The sequence below is a fragment of the Anabas testudineus genome, chromosome 24, assembly GCF_900324465.2.
Source record: "Anabas testudineus chromosome 24, fAnaTes1.2, whole genome shotgun sequence".
Lineage (NCBI taxonomy): Eukaryota > Metazoa > Chordata > Actinopteri > Anabantiformes > Anabantidae > Anabas > Anabas testudineus.
This window is the reverse complement of record NC_046632.1, coordinates 7833436-7849299: the sequence shown is the minus strand read 5'-3', so window position 1 is coordinate 7849299 and position 15864 is coordinate 7833436. Positions and strand designations below refer to the sequence as shown.

Genomic DNA, 15864 nt, shown 5'->3' with positions numbered 1-15864 from the left:
ATCACTCTGATGTTGAACCTGTTCAAACCTGCAGGGGGCGCTCAGTGGTCCACCGGCAGCTCCTCCATCCCTCCACATCCATCATGGCGTCGTCCGGGCCGGCTTCAGCTCCCGCATCACCGGGGCGGGACCTCGGTGGGTCGGGCTGCCTACAGCTGGGCACTTCCGCCGGGATCGGGTTTCCTTCGGCTCTGGCATTTAAATTGAAGCCGCAGGAGATGAGCTGGTGCCGCATCCAGCGCTTCGCCGTGACAGAAAATCCGCCGTACGGAGCCGTCGCATCTTATTTGTGACTGGGAAACAGCAGAAACCTCATCTGGAGCTGAGCAGCGGAGCCGGAGAGGCTGAACAATAACTGTAGGGGGGGTTTGTGCTCCCACCGCGGCTCGGTGCATCATTTGTGGGATATTCCTCTCTGCTGGCTCCGGGACGAAATTAAATAGCGGTAACGTGATGTTGTGCATGGGTAGAATAATCTAGGCGTTAGTGGGCAGTGTTTATTTACTGGAGTCGGCCGGTAAACAACAACAATACACCCATTGAATGCAGGGTTTCCTCGGCCCAGGAGTGTGAGTGGCCTGGACTCGGGAGGACCGATGGACTGGATGATGAGGGTGCATTAGGTCAGGTGTTATTTTCATCTAAACTGATATAATTCAATGTTTCTCATGCAGATGTGAGAATATTTTATTATTTTTCTGCAAAATCTTCAGCAATATAAACCCTGGGAAAAAAACCAACTATCCATATCTTTCCACTGTCAATAATTGTATGGTTTAGATTTAAAGGTAGATATTTGTTTCTTAATTAGATTAAATTCTAGCTTTTACTGACTTTGGTGGCTTTTAGAAACAATTATATGTGGAAAATCTCACTTTAAAATAAGGACCTCATCCCTTATTCAATAGTTTGTCAGTAGATTAACAAATGTGTTAATCTATTGTGAGAGACTAACAGCCTGCCAATCAACAACAGAAAGAGTTGACACTAGTATCCAGCTGATCAACAGTCCTACAACACTACACTAAGCAGCCATGTTCAGCTGGCTTGGAACCGACGACAGGAGGAAGAAGGAGCCCGAAGTCTTTCAGACCGTCAGTGAAGGACTGAAGAAGCTGTACAAAACTAAACTCCTGCCCCTGGAGGAAAGCTACAAGTTCCACGAGTTCCACTCCCCGGCTCTGGAGGATGCTGACTTTGACAACAAGCCCATGGTCCTCCTGGTGGGACAGTACTCCACCGGCAAGACGAGCTTCATCCGGTGAGAACACAAACACATTCAGGACACTGATATGTATATATATATATATATATATATATATACATATATATATGTATACACGCACACGACAAGCTTCATATGGAGCATGAGGGGAACACAAACACATGGGGCAGATGCCACCAGAAAGATAGAAAGGGCAGAGGCTGACACACCCAAACTGACTTTTCCGTCTCTCGGCTTAGCAGTGAAGTGGTTTGACAGCAAGATTGAAAAAGAGTGCAGTGGTCGTGCAATAAAATGGATTTGAACAAAAATGAATTGGCATAGAAAACCAGTAAAAAGCCGCAGATGAAAAGGAAAAGGAAACCGAGATCATTGTTAACCCTGAAAAAAAAAAAACACTGGAGCCCGGAGCCTCACATCTGCGAGCTTTAACCGATTCATAAAAAGTTTATACGACTGCCAACAGTAAACACTTTTCCCCACGTGAAGCAAATGCTGATGAACTATATGTGTTGACACTGAGGCATCTGAACTAGCTGTGTAAGATTCACACACATTTAATTAAGTGAATCAAGTTAAGCAAAAAGCATTGTTTGCTTTCTGAGCAACGAAGTACTGAGGCCCTGAGGTGCAGAGGTTAGTAAAGAAAACAAGTGTGCAAACTTTAATTTTTACTTTTCTTTTCTTGGATTACCTTAATCAAACTCCTTACAAAAATGCCTCTAACATGATGGCTCTGCACGATCAACTAATAAAACATTTTCTACCTGGCTTTCTTCACTATTACGCAACCATTTTCCAGGCAGGTATGAGCAAGTTAAAATTTAAACGCACGAGAAACGGTTCCTCCTGTGTTTCTTCTGACTTTACGGCCTTCATCGATTATTCATTTCTTACGGTAACTTCTTTAATGTCCTGGTCCTGTCAATGCTTAGTTTATGTTTGTGTGTGTGAGAGAGAGACAGTAGGGGATATTAACAGCTGGGTGTTGGACCTTTGAACTGCAGGGCTGCTGTGAACGCTGTGCAAACTCAGACAGACATTGCACACTTGCAGAGGTAATTAGAGGGATAAGGCAGAAGAAAGCCAGAGAGAGGATGCTGTTAGTTACTTCCTGCTATAAGACAGGTTGGTGCAGACACTTTTGCTTTTGCTCTTCTTCCTCTTCTTTTTCTTTTTTTTTTTTTACTCTTTTCTTGATGACAGTTACCAGTCAGCAGCCTGGCCCTGCACCCCCAACATTATAACAGTAATATGCAAAATGGACAAGCTTCTGTCAGATCTGCTGCATTCACAGCATTGCTTTGATTTCATATCGCAGGAGCTCAGTGTGACTGAGAGAGCAGTGAACGTCTAAAATAAAAATGTAATTAATTAAATAAAATTTGATTAGATTGACAAGTCTTACAGTGGAAATGGATTTCTGTCTGACAGTTAAATAAAGGAAACAGTGGATGGAGAGATAAGATATACTGATAAAGGGAAATTTAGTTGTAAATAGTCAGTAACCTGAGCCTTTGTCATAAATTGATTTTCCACTTTTACTTCTTTCAAAGAGTAAATCATTAAGAGAATATATTTTCTTCAGTATGCAGTATATCATAAGTGTTTACACCACCCTTGTGCTCCTATATTCTCTTTACCCATAAGCAGATTTTTAAGGCCCTTCCGCATGTTGAACCTCATAACTATGTAACCGTGCCTGAGCACGGTTACATAAAGAATGAATAAAGTGAGCAGAATGTGACCCTAACCCTAACCCAGCACATGTATAGGAATTTCACACATACTATACGTCTCTGGTATCTCATGTACAGTATGGTAGATGCAGCGAGATGGCTCTACCAGGCACTGCTAGCTCCCTTGACAAGGTGTGCGTGTTTATGGAGAGGATGTATAAGCGAAATCATCCTTACAGTACATCTGGTAGAAGTTAAAATGAATACACGTCCCACGCTCAGGATGACAGCTATGGCCCTTTTAGCTGTAAATCTCTTTTTTTTTTTTATGGCCCGTGCTCACATAGTTGAAGTGATGAAAAGCAACAGAAACACACATACACACACATTTGTAACACGTGATGTCACTGAATCAACATTTCAACCTTTCATACTTAATACATATGGATCATTATGTCAGCATTTATAGCTAAGGTCAAATATTTACAGTAATTGTAAGCTGAACATAACACTTACTGTAAAACTTCTTCTAGAAAAGTTACTGTAGGTGTCTTGAAACGTATTTGGTTGCCTGTCGCTTAACCTTTTTCACCTCAGTCAGCTGTTTTTGATCATCAGTGAGCAAACGGGCCTGTGGCAATGCAGTTTATTTGACTGTTTATCCTCTCAGACTAGGAAAAGCTGAACCAAATACTTTATCTTTGGGAGTGCCAATGCCACTGTGTCTAAGATTTAATATAACATGGCAGGATATTGACTGAACTGTTTACATTAACATTTACATTTAGTTATATGGCAGACGCTTTTATCCAATGCGACTTACAAGTGAGGTCAAAATGACAGAAGCCCTTCTGACAGAGCCTTTCTCTTGGTGTATGTAGTAGCATACGTACAAATCAATTGTACTGTTTGAAACCATTTTTGGAGCTGGTGAGTGGCAGCCATCCATACTACACCGATGTAAAACTCCTCCAACCTTTGTTCCAGCAGCTTCTAATTTAGGGCAGAGCTGTTTTCTTGTGATTTTTTTTTTGATGGCATGATACCATCCAGGCCAATTTCCACTCAGCAAAATTGTTACTAAAAGTCATGCAGTGCCTCAGTTTCAAACATGAGGCTGCAGATGAATCCATCTACTGATATGAATGATATAAAGGCTGACTTATTTTACAATGGTTGGAGGTCTTATGTGTTTATTTAGATTATGTCATGACTGTTAAATACATGTACAATCACAAAATGTACTTATATAAATACTTTAAAACAGATACTTTAATCTCCTGTAAGCTCTTTGTATGCTGCACATTTCTTTCTACACTATTGTTCATTGTCTCAGGTAGAAGGGTTCTTCCAATGTACCAAAGGCTGTGACATATGGTTGATTTATTCTTACATGCTGTACAGATTATCAGAAACATCTGATCTCTTGTTTATTTTAATGCTACATCTCACCATCTCACCTCCAGCTACCTGTTGGAGCAGGATTTTCCAGGAATGAGAATTGGCCCCGAGCCCACCACTGACTCCTTCATTGCGGTGATGCACGGCAACACAGAAGGAGTCATCCCCGGCAATGCTTTGGTCGTTGATCCCAAGAAGCCTTTCAGAAAGCTGAACGCATTTGGAAATGCGTTTCTCAACAGGTAGACAACAAGCTTGCACATACACGCCTTGTGAAAGAGCTAGTTGAAGTGAAGTGATCGACACTTGATCCTAGAATATATTGCAAAAATACAGAATATAACAACAATAAGAAGAAGAACTGTGCTATTTTATTAAGGAGGGGAGATAGAAAGTGAGTTGGCTCACTATTTTAGCCATATCTTGGTCTGGTCCCCAATTTAATTAAGGAGCGATCTTTCATTTCCTATAATGATGGAGGCAAATAAGATTTATAACGTCTCTGTTTTTCTCAGCACTTCACTCCTGGTGGATTTCATGTCTCTCTCGTGGGGGCAGGCCTGTGGTTTCTCAGGGCCAATGCTTTCAGATATCTTTAGACGTGTGTGTGTGTGTGTGTGTGCGCGCTGAAAATACAAAATGTTGTACCAAGGTGAAGTATGTAAAACGTAGAAGGAAACGCAGAGAAAGCGTATAGAGGAGAAGGACAGTGAGAATCCACACCACAGTGCTACATTCCTGTGTGATTGAATTTCCCTCTGCTCACTGGTCAGGCTTTCTCTGCTAATGGCTCTGTGTGTGTGTATGTGTGTGTGTATGTGTGTCTGAGTGAGAGAGAGCCAGTCATCTTTGCAGAGTCATCCTACTGGAAAAGGGTAAAACTGCCAAAAACTCTTTACTCTTGCTCTTGCCGTAGTGTCCTCAATGTGAGGGCCCAGCACTGCTGAAAGGAGACAGGAGAAACGCTGACTGTCAGTGGGGATTAGTGGGGTTCGCAGTGAGGACGGCTGCTAATCTGTTTGTATTTATTCAGCAGGAGAAAAACTGAGACAGCAGCTGAGATGGTGGAGAAAGAGAAGAGAAGGGAGGCAGGGGTCTGTTGAGGAATGATGTTTGTTGTTAAATCATTTTCTACTTCTGTCCTGGTACTTTTACGTCTTCTCCCCCTCATGTGTAGGTTTGTGTGCGCCCAGCTGCCTAATCCAGTGCTGGAAAGCATCAGTGTGATTGACACTCCAGGAATATTGTCCGGAGAGAAGCAGAGAATCAGTCGAGGTAAGACACCGCACTCGAGACTCTCACGCCTTTATCTTCCACTGTTTGTGATGGTGTGCGAGTGAGTTGGTGCCGTGTTGGTGTTTGCTCGCTGAACCCCCCCCCCCCCCCCTTTCAACTGCAGCCCCCTGGTCGCACTGAACTCTAAACTACAGTGTCAGCATTTCCTTTGGGGTTGTGTGCGCGTGCGTGTGTGTCTGTTTACTTTAGCGTTTAACTATCAGGAGGATTATGCTTCATTCATTTCAAAGGGCAGGAAGCAGCAACAAAAAGATGAGCCTTAAATGCGATCGCTCTCACGCACACACTCAGGCACACGCGCATGCACGCAGTTCAGACTTTACTGTACTGAATTTAAAACAGGGATGTTAGCTCATGTGCTGGACTCTTTGTGAAATGTCAATAAAAAGAGCTACAGATTCAGGAGGGCTTGGTTGAGTCAGCAACATATGTTTTACATTTGGCTTGTAATGAAAATTCAGTATTTGTGGGACAAACTCTTCAGTCACTGCTGAACACCGACCACAGAGGTGCAACCAGGGAACCAGAAAACCATTCAAACAACTCTTTTGTTGTGTTGTAGATGTTTGCTATTATCAATAATAATTTGTATATATGTTTTGAACTGAGTTGAACCCCTACTAATCATTTATATTAGTATTGATTAGCATTAGATTGTCAGTATGTTTCTGTTGGAGACAGGATCAGGGTGAACATTACAGATTTACAGAGCTACACGAATTCTCTTCAGCTTTCTTTCATGTTGATTCGTGTCTGGCACGGTTGGCATTCCCAGGGCTAACCTCTGGCATTGCCATACCAACTGCTAACATTAAGAACAGAGCTTAGATAAACAGAGCTGGTCATAATTTACTCTTTACTCTCTGTCTCACTCTGACTTCAGTCGGATCCTTCCCTCCCGTTGCTGTGCCTCTTTTTCATTCCAAATAAGTCCTGTATTGTATCTTTTTCACAAGGATGTGTTCACATTTCTAACAGTGACTGTCAAACCATCGCATGTAGACTACATAATGTATTATTTTAGTTGCATTCATGATATATTCACATTACTAATCAGCTTATTATTGCTAACATCAATATAAAATAACAGTAAAAAATAGTCAACTCAATTAGTTTTGGTCTTCAAAGGTTTGCAGTCAGTGAACTTAATGAAATACTGATTGTCACCTCATGGTATGTACAGCATAAAGAACAAAGAACAAGTCATGGTCATTGGGTTCAGCGTGTTTCTTCACTGTTGGATTGGGTGTGCTGGGACTTTCATGCAAACATTTTTGGCATGACAGCGCTGTTGTCGGCAGCTTTTTGCTCAAGAACAACAGAGGCCGAATTCTTTGTCAGCGCTAATAGAATTTCTGGCTTACTTTATATTCAGTAGTTAGTTTAATTGGAACCGATCCAACTCAACTCTGTTCTACTTTCTATTTATTTTGTCAAAGTGTCCCTTGAACATGTTGTAAGATCAAATAAACAACACAGGGAGATGTGACCCTGCGATTGTCCATTAGATATGTAAAAAAAGAAAAAAAAAATAGAGGCTAAAGTGAATCTCTACTGAGTCAGCACAGCTGTGTTTTCTCTGGGGATATGGTGAAGTATTTGTGCGTGCGTGTGTGTTCCTTTTCATTTTCCTTTCATCCATTTTCATCACTTTGGTTACTCCTTGCCCTCGTTACCTTTCTGTCACCCGGTTGCATTGTTTTATCAATATCTGCATTTTTCTGTTTGTTTGTGTGTCTGTTCAGATGACGAGCTGTCAGGCTATAGTTGCCTACGTAGATGTCCTTATGGAGGTATTGTTGATGATAAATCAGGCCATCTGCCAGCTGCAAAAAGGCTGATTAAAGTGATATCTTGATTTCCAAGAATTTAAAGACATGTTCTTCACCAGACTTGTCTCATGGTTTTGGACAATAAACTATTTTTATGTTCACTTCAGTTGTTATCAATTAGGTTATTTAAGGTAGGTTTATCTCATGCTGCTACTGGGGAGAGTGATGGACAAACAACAGGATGACTTCAGGTAGCTCCTGATGCTCGGGGTTTTTGTACTGCTCTTTGAAAAAGTAGAGGCTTTGTTACAGCATCAGTGACGGAGACAAATGATGGCAGCAACAATCTGCCCAATTGTCCATTCAGGCTCTCTTAACATTCACCACATTCCCATGATATATAGAATTCATTGTCCCAAGAAGGCTTCTAGTGATCTTGAAGATCCTTAGTGAAGGTCAGAGAAGTTTTCTCCGGACAACAGTTTGGCTCATATATATTAAAAACTCTGAATAAAAAGTGTATGTATACTGAAGGACCTGACAGGCCTGTACCCAACAGCACCCCAAACTATTAGTTTTCTGTTACAATACACAGTAAAGTATCCAGTAATATAATGTGCTATTTAAATTAAGTATAAAAATCCTTGTACTTTAATGATAATGGACCACTATTATGACAAACATTTCATTTGTAGCCATAAGGCTGTCATTTAGTAACGCATGCTGCAGTGCAGTGAACAATACAACCTGAAAGAGGTGCATGCACTTTAGATACAGTATGTACTGTTGTTATTCCTGTTACCATGTGAAAAGTGCACTGAGTGAAGAATAAAATTCAGAACATCAAGGTATCTGTCTCTTTCTTAACCCAGCTTTACTCGAGCTGCAGTGTGTTCTCTTTTTTCCCCTCAGCTGTGCTCAGATGAAACTGAGATACACAGATAAAACCAGTTTCCACGTTTTACATACTTACTGCTACCATTGCTAAACCTTTGCTTATATCCCAGTGAGGAGTGTTTGACTCAGCACTGCACTGTTTTTAACCTCTTTTGTTCAATACGTAGATTGAATTGTTTCTACAAGAGCTGAGCATTAACTCTTCCTCTGCTGGGTGGAGCAGCAGCTGCAGTAGCAATAGCAGCAGTTCATTAAGTATGTAAAAAGGAGGATTTTTATCAGCTATGTTTGTATAGTTGGGCTGGAAAGGTGGGTCAGTCTGGATCAAACTGAGGTATATTACTATAGAGTGCTAACATATGCACAGCCTGTAGACTTAGTTTGTAATTTACAGAGATGTTTTTTTCCCACAAACATAGTTCATAAATCCATTCGACATTCTCTTTATTAACAAAAAGCTATGACTCATTAACAGCGAACATTAAATGCATCCTGCTATCCCGTATTCTCACGTGTTTACCATTGACTCTGGAGTTCTTATCTGTCCTTCAGTGTTGGTTGGAAATTTTAGCTCACTAATCCTTCAGGCTGTCCTTTGTCCTTTGTTCTCTTCTCATATGCGTTGGAATTTCTCTAGGTAAGATTCAGTTTTGTCCTTGAGTGGGAAAAAAAGTCAAAGGAGTCAATGATGTACTCCTGCTGACGGACTCCTTCGCTGAATCATTTATTGAAGCATTACTTATGAGGGCATCAACTCCTTCTTTCATTCATTGAAAAAGCCATGATTGCATTGGGCTCTAAAAAAAACAAGTTGTTCATTTACAGTGGGAAACAAATTGTAATATAATGCATTTATAGAATTAGGTAAGGTTTTCCTCCCACATTGTTTACAGGCATCTTAGTTTGAACCTTGGCAGCACCGTCCCATCAGTAAACACACATTCTTTTCTCTCAGCATGATGTATTATGAGTGTCGTTCTTACTGCCCCCTCAACGACCTGAAGCCATTGTAATGGTTTTCTTCTGGGAATATTGCAACATCACAGCCAAGCTTCATTTTTCATTTCTTTGGTTATATATAATGTTGAAAATCAGCAGAAGCACTTGTGATTTACATCTTTCATGTTTCATCAAAAGTGGTAAAGAAACAATGCCGTAGAAAGATATAAATTAATCTGTTATTCTCATTTTCCATTTTTGCTCAAACTCTCCCGTCCCTCTTCATTTCACCTTTTATTCCCAATCACTTGGAATCCTCATCTTGGATCCTCTTCTTTCCTCTCCTGCTCTTCCACGTCGTCTCAGGCTATGACTTTGCGGCTGTCTTGGAGTGGTTCGCAGAGCGAGTGGACAGGATCATATTGCTGTTCGACGCCCACAAACTGGACATCTCTGACGAGTTCTCAGAGGTGATAAAGGCCCTGAAGAACCATGAAGACAAGATCAGGTAGTATAGGACTGCTTGGCATGCAGGACGTGCATGTACGTCAACCTTAAGAGAGTTTGTCAACATCACCATTTTATCCTGTTGGTCTGTTCAGGGTTGTGCTGAACAAAGCTGACCAGATAGAGACCCAGCAGCTGATGAGAGTCTATGGTGCCCTGATGTGGTCACTGGGGAAAATAGTCAACACCCCTGAGGTAAGCAGGAACTGTAAGACGTGGAAAATTCAGATGTGGTGAGTGCAAAGTCAGCATGACCCACAGAGTCACATGGCCACGTTTATAAGAAATACACCAGGATGAAATAGACTGGAACCAGGTGATCAGAGTCAGTCATGAGGAACCATCTTAGAAATGATTAAACTGTCTAATACAGCTCATTTGTGAGAATATTAACTATTTATTATAGTTTTTTTTTATTTTTCCCTGTTCCCTAACACGATTGGAGCTGTTGTGCTCTTTATGTCCTCTGTTATGTTGTTTTTGTCCCATCTCCTGTTAATCTCCTCTCTGTCTCCCTCGCTGACAGGTGATCCGTGTCTACATCGGTTCATTTTGGTCCCACCCTCTGCTGATTCCTGACAACAGGAAGCTGTTTGAGGCAGAGGAGCAGGACTTATTTAAGGACATTCAGTCTTTGCCAAGGAATGCAGCACTTAGAAAGCTCAATGATCTGATCAAGAGGGCAAGACTTGCCAAGGTAAAGTACATGTAGGTAGGAAAAACAAACAGACCCACTCCATGGATGGAGAATTTGGCGAGGCACAGTTGCACTGATAGGATACATTGGAACGGATACATATGTGTAACCAGCAGACACAGAAGCTGACAGTATGTTTTTTCTGTTATTTGACAGTGTCAGTGTTAGATTTTCAGCACAGCTGTGTGTGTGTTTGCTATTTATTCTGCCCCATCTCTCACTCACACTCTCCAGCCTGTCCAGCTCCAAATTCCAGCTGTTAACCTTGACAGGAGAGGCTTGTCTCCGTCATAGAACCAATAGAAGCAGACAGATGTGTCCATCCTCCATCAAGTTAATCATTTCCTGTTTCCTCTCAGGACAGGAAGTCAGGTGCAAGAGGCAACAGCCCATTCTGTTATAGCACAAGGAAACATAGAGGATGTACTAATACTCACGTGCAGATATATCAAACTTAGAATCAAGTGCAGTATTCCTGTTTGATAGCTGATAGGGTGTGTGTATGTGTATTTTTTGTGATGAGCCTCAAGGACATGAGGAGGATTCAGGGAAACACGCACATGTGTCACCACAGCAACATAACAAATATGGGCTGTCCTATTCCTTTGGCAATGTTTTCATTGTGTTGAATATTAAATGCAAATGTCAGCCTTAAGGTAATCGGGGAGACTTAGTGTGTGACTAATCTGATGAAAGGAGTGTAAAGAGTCTCCAGAGTCCACGGTTGCAACAGTTGCTGCTTATGAATTCGCAATTGAGCCATTTATCAAAAGTCCTTAACATAGAAAAGCCACATACAAATAAAGGATGGGATTGGGACAACAATGAGATAAAACTTCTTTTTTATAAGACTGACTTAAAGTTGCTTCCCAAGTGACCTTGCTTGTGACTGCTCTGGTGTTTTGCAGGTCCATGCTTACATCATCAGCTCACTGAAGAAAGAGATGCCCTCTGTGTTCGGGAAGGAGAACAAGAAGAAAGAACTGATCGGCAGTCTGGGAGACATCTACAAACGCATTGAACGAGAACATCAGATATCACCTGGAGATTTTCCTAATTTGAAGAAGATGCAGGTGCAGTAAATGGAATAGGGTGAAGGGATTTAGATTTAAAGATAGAAGTTTGGATAGATCTTTTCTGTGTTATCTCTTCCAGGATCAACTCCAAGCTCAGGATCTCACCAAATTCCAGCCTCTGAAACCCAAACTCCTGGAGGCAGTTGATGATATGCTAGCTAATGATATTGCTAGTTTAATGGTCCTGGTCCGCCAAGAAGAAACTCAGCGCCCCAACCCAGTTGTGAAAGGTGGTGCATTCGATGGCACCTTGGACGGCCCATTTGGCCACGGGTATGGCGAAGGAGCGGGCGAAGGCATCGATGAAGCTGAGTGGGTCGTTGCACGCGACAAACCAGCTTATGACGAGATTTTTTACACGTTATCGCCTGTCAATGGGAAGGTGACGGGAGCCAACGCCAAGAAGGAGATGGTGAAATCAAAACTGCCCAATACGGTGCTGGGAAAGATCTGGAAGCTGGCAGATATCGATAAGGATGGGATGCTGGATGATGAGGAGTTTGCATTGGCCAATCACCTGATAAAGGTGAAACTAGAAGGACATGAACTGCCTTCAGAGCTGCCTGCACACCTGGTGCCTCCATCTAAGAGGAAAATTTCTGAGTAAATATAAAATTACTCTGAGCCCCCTGCCCCCAAAGCCTGTAAGTAGACCCTCCCACCCACAGAGAAAAACATACCAATTAAAATAGGAATTATGTTATGTTACAAACTATGATTAATTATAATGCTATTATTATTTATAGCATTATAGCAACAAACCCCAGCTACAAATCCCACTTTTATGCTGTTATCCTGTCATCTACTGTTTTCCTTTCCTCAGATATTATTAGAACAAAATATAATTAACATTTAAAAAAAGTGAATTAACTGTTGGCACACTGGCTTCAAACTTTAGACTTACAGAAAATAGACTTCTGTAGAATTTAACTTGTCGTCATCTTCTACATAGTAACGCTCGGATTTCAATGCTGCTGCACGGATTTCTGCACGCTGAGAAGACTTTTACTAGTGTCAAAAACCTGCTTCTGGAAGAGTTCTCCAGTTAAAGACAAGTTTAATTGGACGACTAGCTTAGTGGCCACTCTTTGTATTTAAAGGTGAGATAAAGTAGAAAGTGAAGTATAACAGATTGAAAGCCTAAAACAAGAAACACTGGAATACAGCGAAATGTAGGTTGATCTAAACTACTGGAACAACACGGGAGAGATGCAACATTATGAAGACAAAAGGAGTAAAGCAGAAATGAAAAATATAAATATATAAAAAACCAGTTGATCCGATCAAGAGTTCATCTACAATTTATAGTAGAAAGTCTGATTATATTAATTATCTGTAATCAATACAGTAAGCTCATGTCTGACTGTGACTGCATTACCTTTTTTTTTTTTCATGGCAACATATTAAACAACCCCAAAAATGTCCCGTCAAGCAGCTTAAGAGTACACACAAATGCACATTAATTAGCAGAAGCACATACACAAATAAAAATGGTTTTCATACTGTAACTAGACAATGACGCCTCCAATTACCATAAAAATAGTTGAAATCTATTATTAACCCTGTCTTTGGGGATTTTATCTAAATGAATTCTCAGAAATGAATCTTATTAACATGTGATTAACATAATGTGAAACTATACTATGGGTATTGTTTGGCCACACGTGTGCTGACATTCTCATTATAAATATATTGTACAGGACTTTGACGTTCACAGTTTTGTTTGGCACATCCTGACTATTGTATGTATGTATGCATTTGACCACATTTATCAGTGTTATTATTTGTACTGTACATGTACTATGTTAACAAGTCTCTAACATTATTCAAGCTGTCAAGCTTAAGTATTCCAACGACTAATCCATCTAACCAGGAAGTCCAAGAGTGAACACAGCTCATTTTATGATGAAAATGAAATTGACAATTTGTTTCTTAGTGTTTTTGAATGAAGTTTCAGCTTTCTATTTCATGTATTTAATTGTGCACATGCAATTGAGTGTAATTCCCCTTTGTATTACTGTAGCATTATGGCAGTAATATATACATGTTTAATGTTAAGACCATCTGTATGGTTCGCAATACGTTTAACTGAGTCTTAAAATGAAACATAAAGTAACATCAGATATCAGAAATGTTCACTAATATGTTGGGAGAGAGACCGTGTTGAGCTACTGAAATATTTCCAGTTAATGTTCATTTTATCCTCCTCCCTGTGTGTCTGTGTGCTGTTACTGTGAATCAAATGTACATAACAAGACTGCTTCCATTACATGAGCACAGATTGGAGAAAATATACAACACTAGCTCGTCATTTGACAAATGACTCACAGGAGACAGAAAAGAAACTTGTCCAATGTGGATTCTCTGCAGAACAAAGCTCTTGAAACTCACAAGTCATTTTAATACTCTGACAGATTGCAACGTGAAATCCTGTCTACTGGTAAAAGCACTAAGGGAAAAAACACTGGTGTGGTGGTGTTTTTGTCTGTTGTACGATGGTGACGCATTGCTTGGTCTGTACTTAACTGCTTTTCTGTCAACATACTAAACAGTACAGAAGTGTAATAAAAAATTCATTTACTCAACTTCCTGCCCTGATTTATTTGTGTGAGGGGCAATTTAAGTGACTATTTTTTTAGAAGGAATGGAAGCATAAATTTGTATTTAAAGTTCAGATCACTTCCTTCCCAATGTCCACACTGAGGAAAATCATGTTTTGAGGTAAAATAGGTTCTGGCTGAATAAACTGCTAGAAAAAGAAATATTCTGCAAGCATATATGTTAATCTACATGTTTTCCACTCCTTTATGATTATATCTTGTCTAGATCAATAAACAAGAGAATCAATGAAAATGATGATGAAAATATTATTGATTAGGGAAGGGAGCACACAATGCTATAGAAATTTTATATTATTTAATATGATTATATAGATATTAGGGTCCTTAAAAACACAGTTTAGGAATATTTCTCCATCTATGCTACAGATGTTGGTTATATCATCTGCAGAAGACATTATCCTTTAAAATGTTCCGTGTTTACATCAGGGACAGATTCCCACATTCTTCTCAGCAGTCACTGACACCATGAGCTAAAAATGGAGATATGTATACTGTATACATGTGTGGCATGAAATATTAAACAACACAGGCTCTGCATTACAGAGAACTGCAATATGTATGAGCATTAATGTGCACATGAATGTGTACGCACATTTGTATGTACACATTTTTGCTTAAATCCATCGTAGTGAGTACACGTCTATATTGTGAGGACATTTTGACTGACTCCCATGACTTGCGATGGCTGTGTACAGGATAACACTTCATAATCCAGGTTTGGTTTAGGTTTAGTTTACGCTACTTAGGTTACTGAATCTAACTGAACTCCACCATCCACAAAGTGAACACACATCTAATTTACACATTTATTTTACATGGATTTGTGGTTTTTAAATTAAATAATGATTTCATTTAAATTGTACAAAAGCAATAAATGTCTTTATTTATTAAGGTGTGTCTGATGTATTACACCAGTATGTGTCTATATATTATAATTTGAGTTTCATCAGTATCATAAGATGAGCCATTAAACCAATCAAAATGAGGCACCCATAAAAAAAATGTTGACCACAGTGTTCTCCCTGTGTCTGATAATCTGATGTACACAATGAGACTGCTGGTGTTCCATAAACACAGATTAGCAAATGCTGTAATCCACATCATTTTCTTTTCTTTATGCAACACCAGCTGATATTGCATAGATGAGATCAGACTTTCACACTAACATACATTGTAGAGTGGTGTTTTAGTTTGATGACCTAAGGGTGAAGGTTATTATGGCAAGTAAGAGTCTGGGCGTCACCAGGAAATTAATACATGGGAATGAAATGTCTTCTTTATTGAGGAAAACACAACTGTGTGTGTGTGTGCGTGTGTGTGTGTGTGTGTGTGTGTGTGTGTGTGTGGCAGGAAGTCAAAGCATCCCCTTGGGCAAACACATACATGCCACATGCAGAGAAGATGCAGCACAGAAAGTTCTGTTCTCGTGCACCACTTCCTGTCTATCTTGGTTTGACCCTCAGTCGTCCCACACATATACACATGTACAGACACAAACCGACATCCTAAAACATATAGTAAATGCTTTGATGTGCAGTGGTCTTGCGAAGGTCATATTACCATATGTTCCTGCTGGTGTGTGAGTAGTTATGTATGTTCCATTGTTCAGGAACCATCCCTACATTATAAAATAGCCAAAATTTAAAAAGTAATAGGAAAAAAAACAGGACAACTATTTCAAGTAGAGTATTTTAGTCTTTCCTGGACACGAGAGTGATGGAGAGAGGCAGGAAACGGACCAGAAAGAGACACAG

The 15864-nt window shown here is 40.2% G+C and overlaps 1 protein-coding gene across 3 annotated transcripts; it reads left to right on the top strand.

Annotated features, from left to right (window-relative positions):
* Positions 1 to 181: 181 nt before the first annotated feature.
* ehd3 (EH-domain containing 3) lies at positions 182 to 14074 on the top strand. 3 transcript variants are annotated; one of them, XM_033325875.1, is made up of 9 exons: positions 182 to 623; positions 976 to 1261; positions 4371 to 4547; positions 5483 to 5580; positions 9576 to 9717; positions 9812 to 9911; positions 10243 to 10413; positions 11322 to 11486; positions 11569 to 14074. In XM_033325875.1, the coding sequence occupies exons 2-9, from the start codon at positions 1035 to 1037 to the stop codon at positions 12094 to 12096; spliced, it is 1608 nt and encodes a 535-aa protein (XP_033181766.1). In that variant the 5' UTR covers positions 182 to 623; positions 976 to 1034; the 3' UTR covers positions 12097 to 14074. The 3 variants fall into 3 exon arrangements, with proteins under 3 accessions (XP_033181766.1, XP_033181767.1, XP_026196796.1); XM_033325876.1 differs by having other exon boundaries at positions 182 to 1261; positions 11569 to 12133; positions 12442 to 14074; XM_026341011.1 differs by having other exon boundaries at positions 182 to 1261.
* The last annotated feature ends 1790 nt before the right edge of the window (positions 14075 to 15864 follow it).

Coding starts and splice junctions, on each gene's coding strand:
- ehd3 (XM_033325875.1), top strand. CDS start 1,035: ATGTTCAGCTGGCTTGGAACCGACGACAGGAGGAAGAAGGAGCCCGAA. Junction 5,581..9,575: donor GAAGCAGAGAATCAGTCGAG/GTAAGACACCGC, acceptor ACGTCGTCTCAG/GCTATGACTTTGCGGCTGTC. Junction 9,718..9,811: donor AACCATGAAGACAAGATCAG/GTAGTATAGGAC, acceptor TGGTCTGTTCAG/GGTTGTGCTGAACAAAGCTG.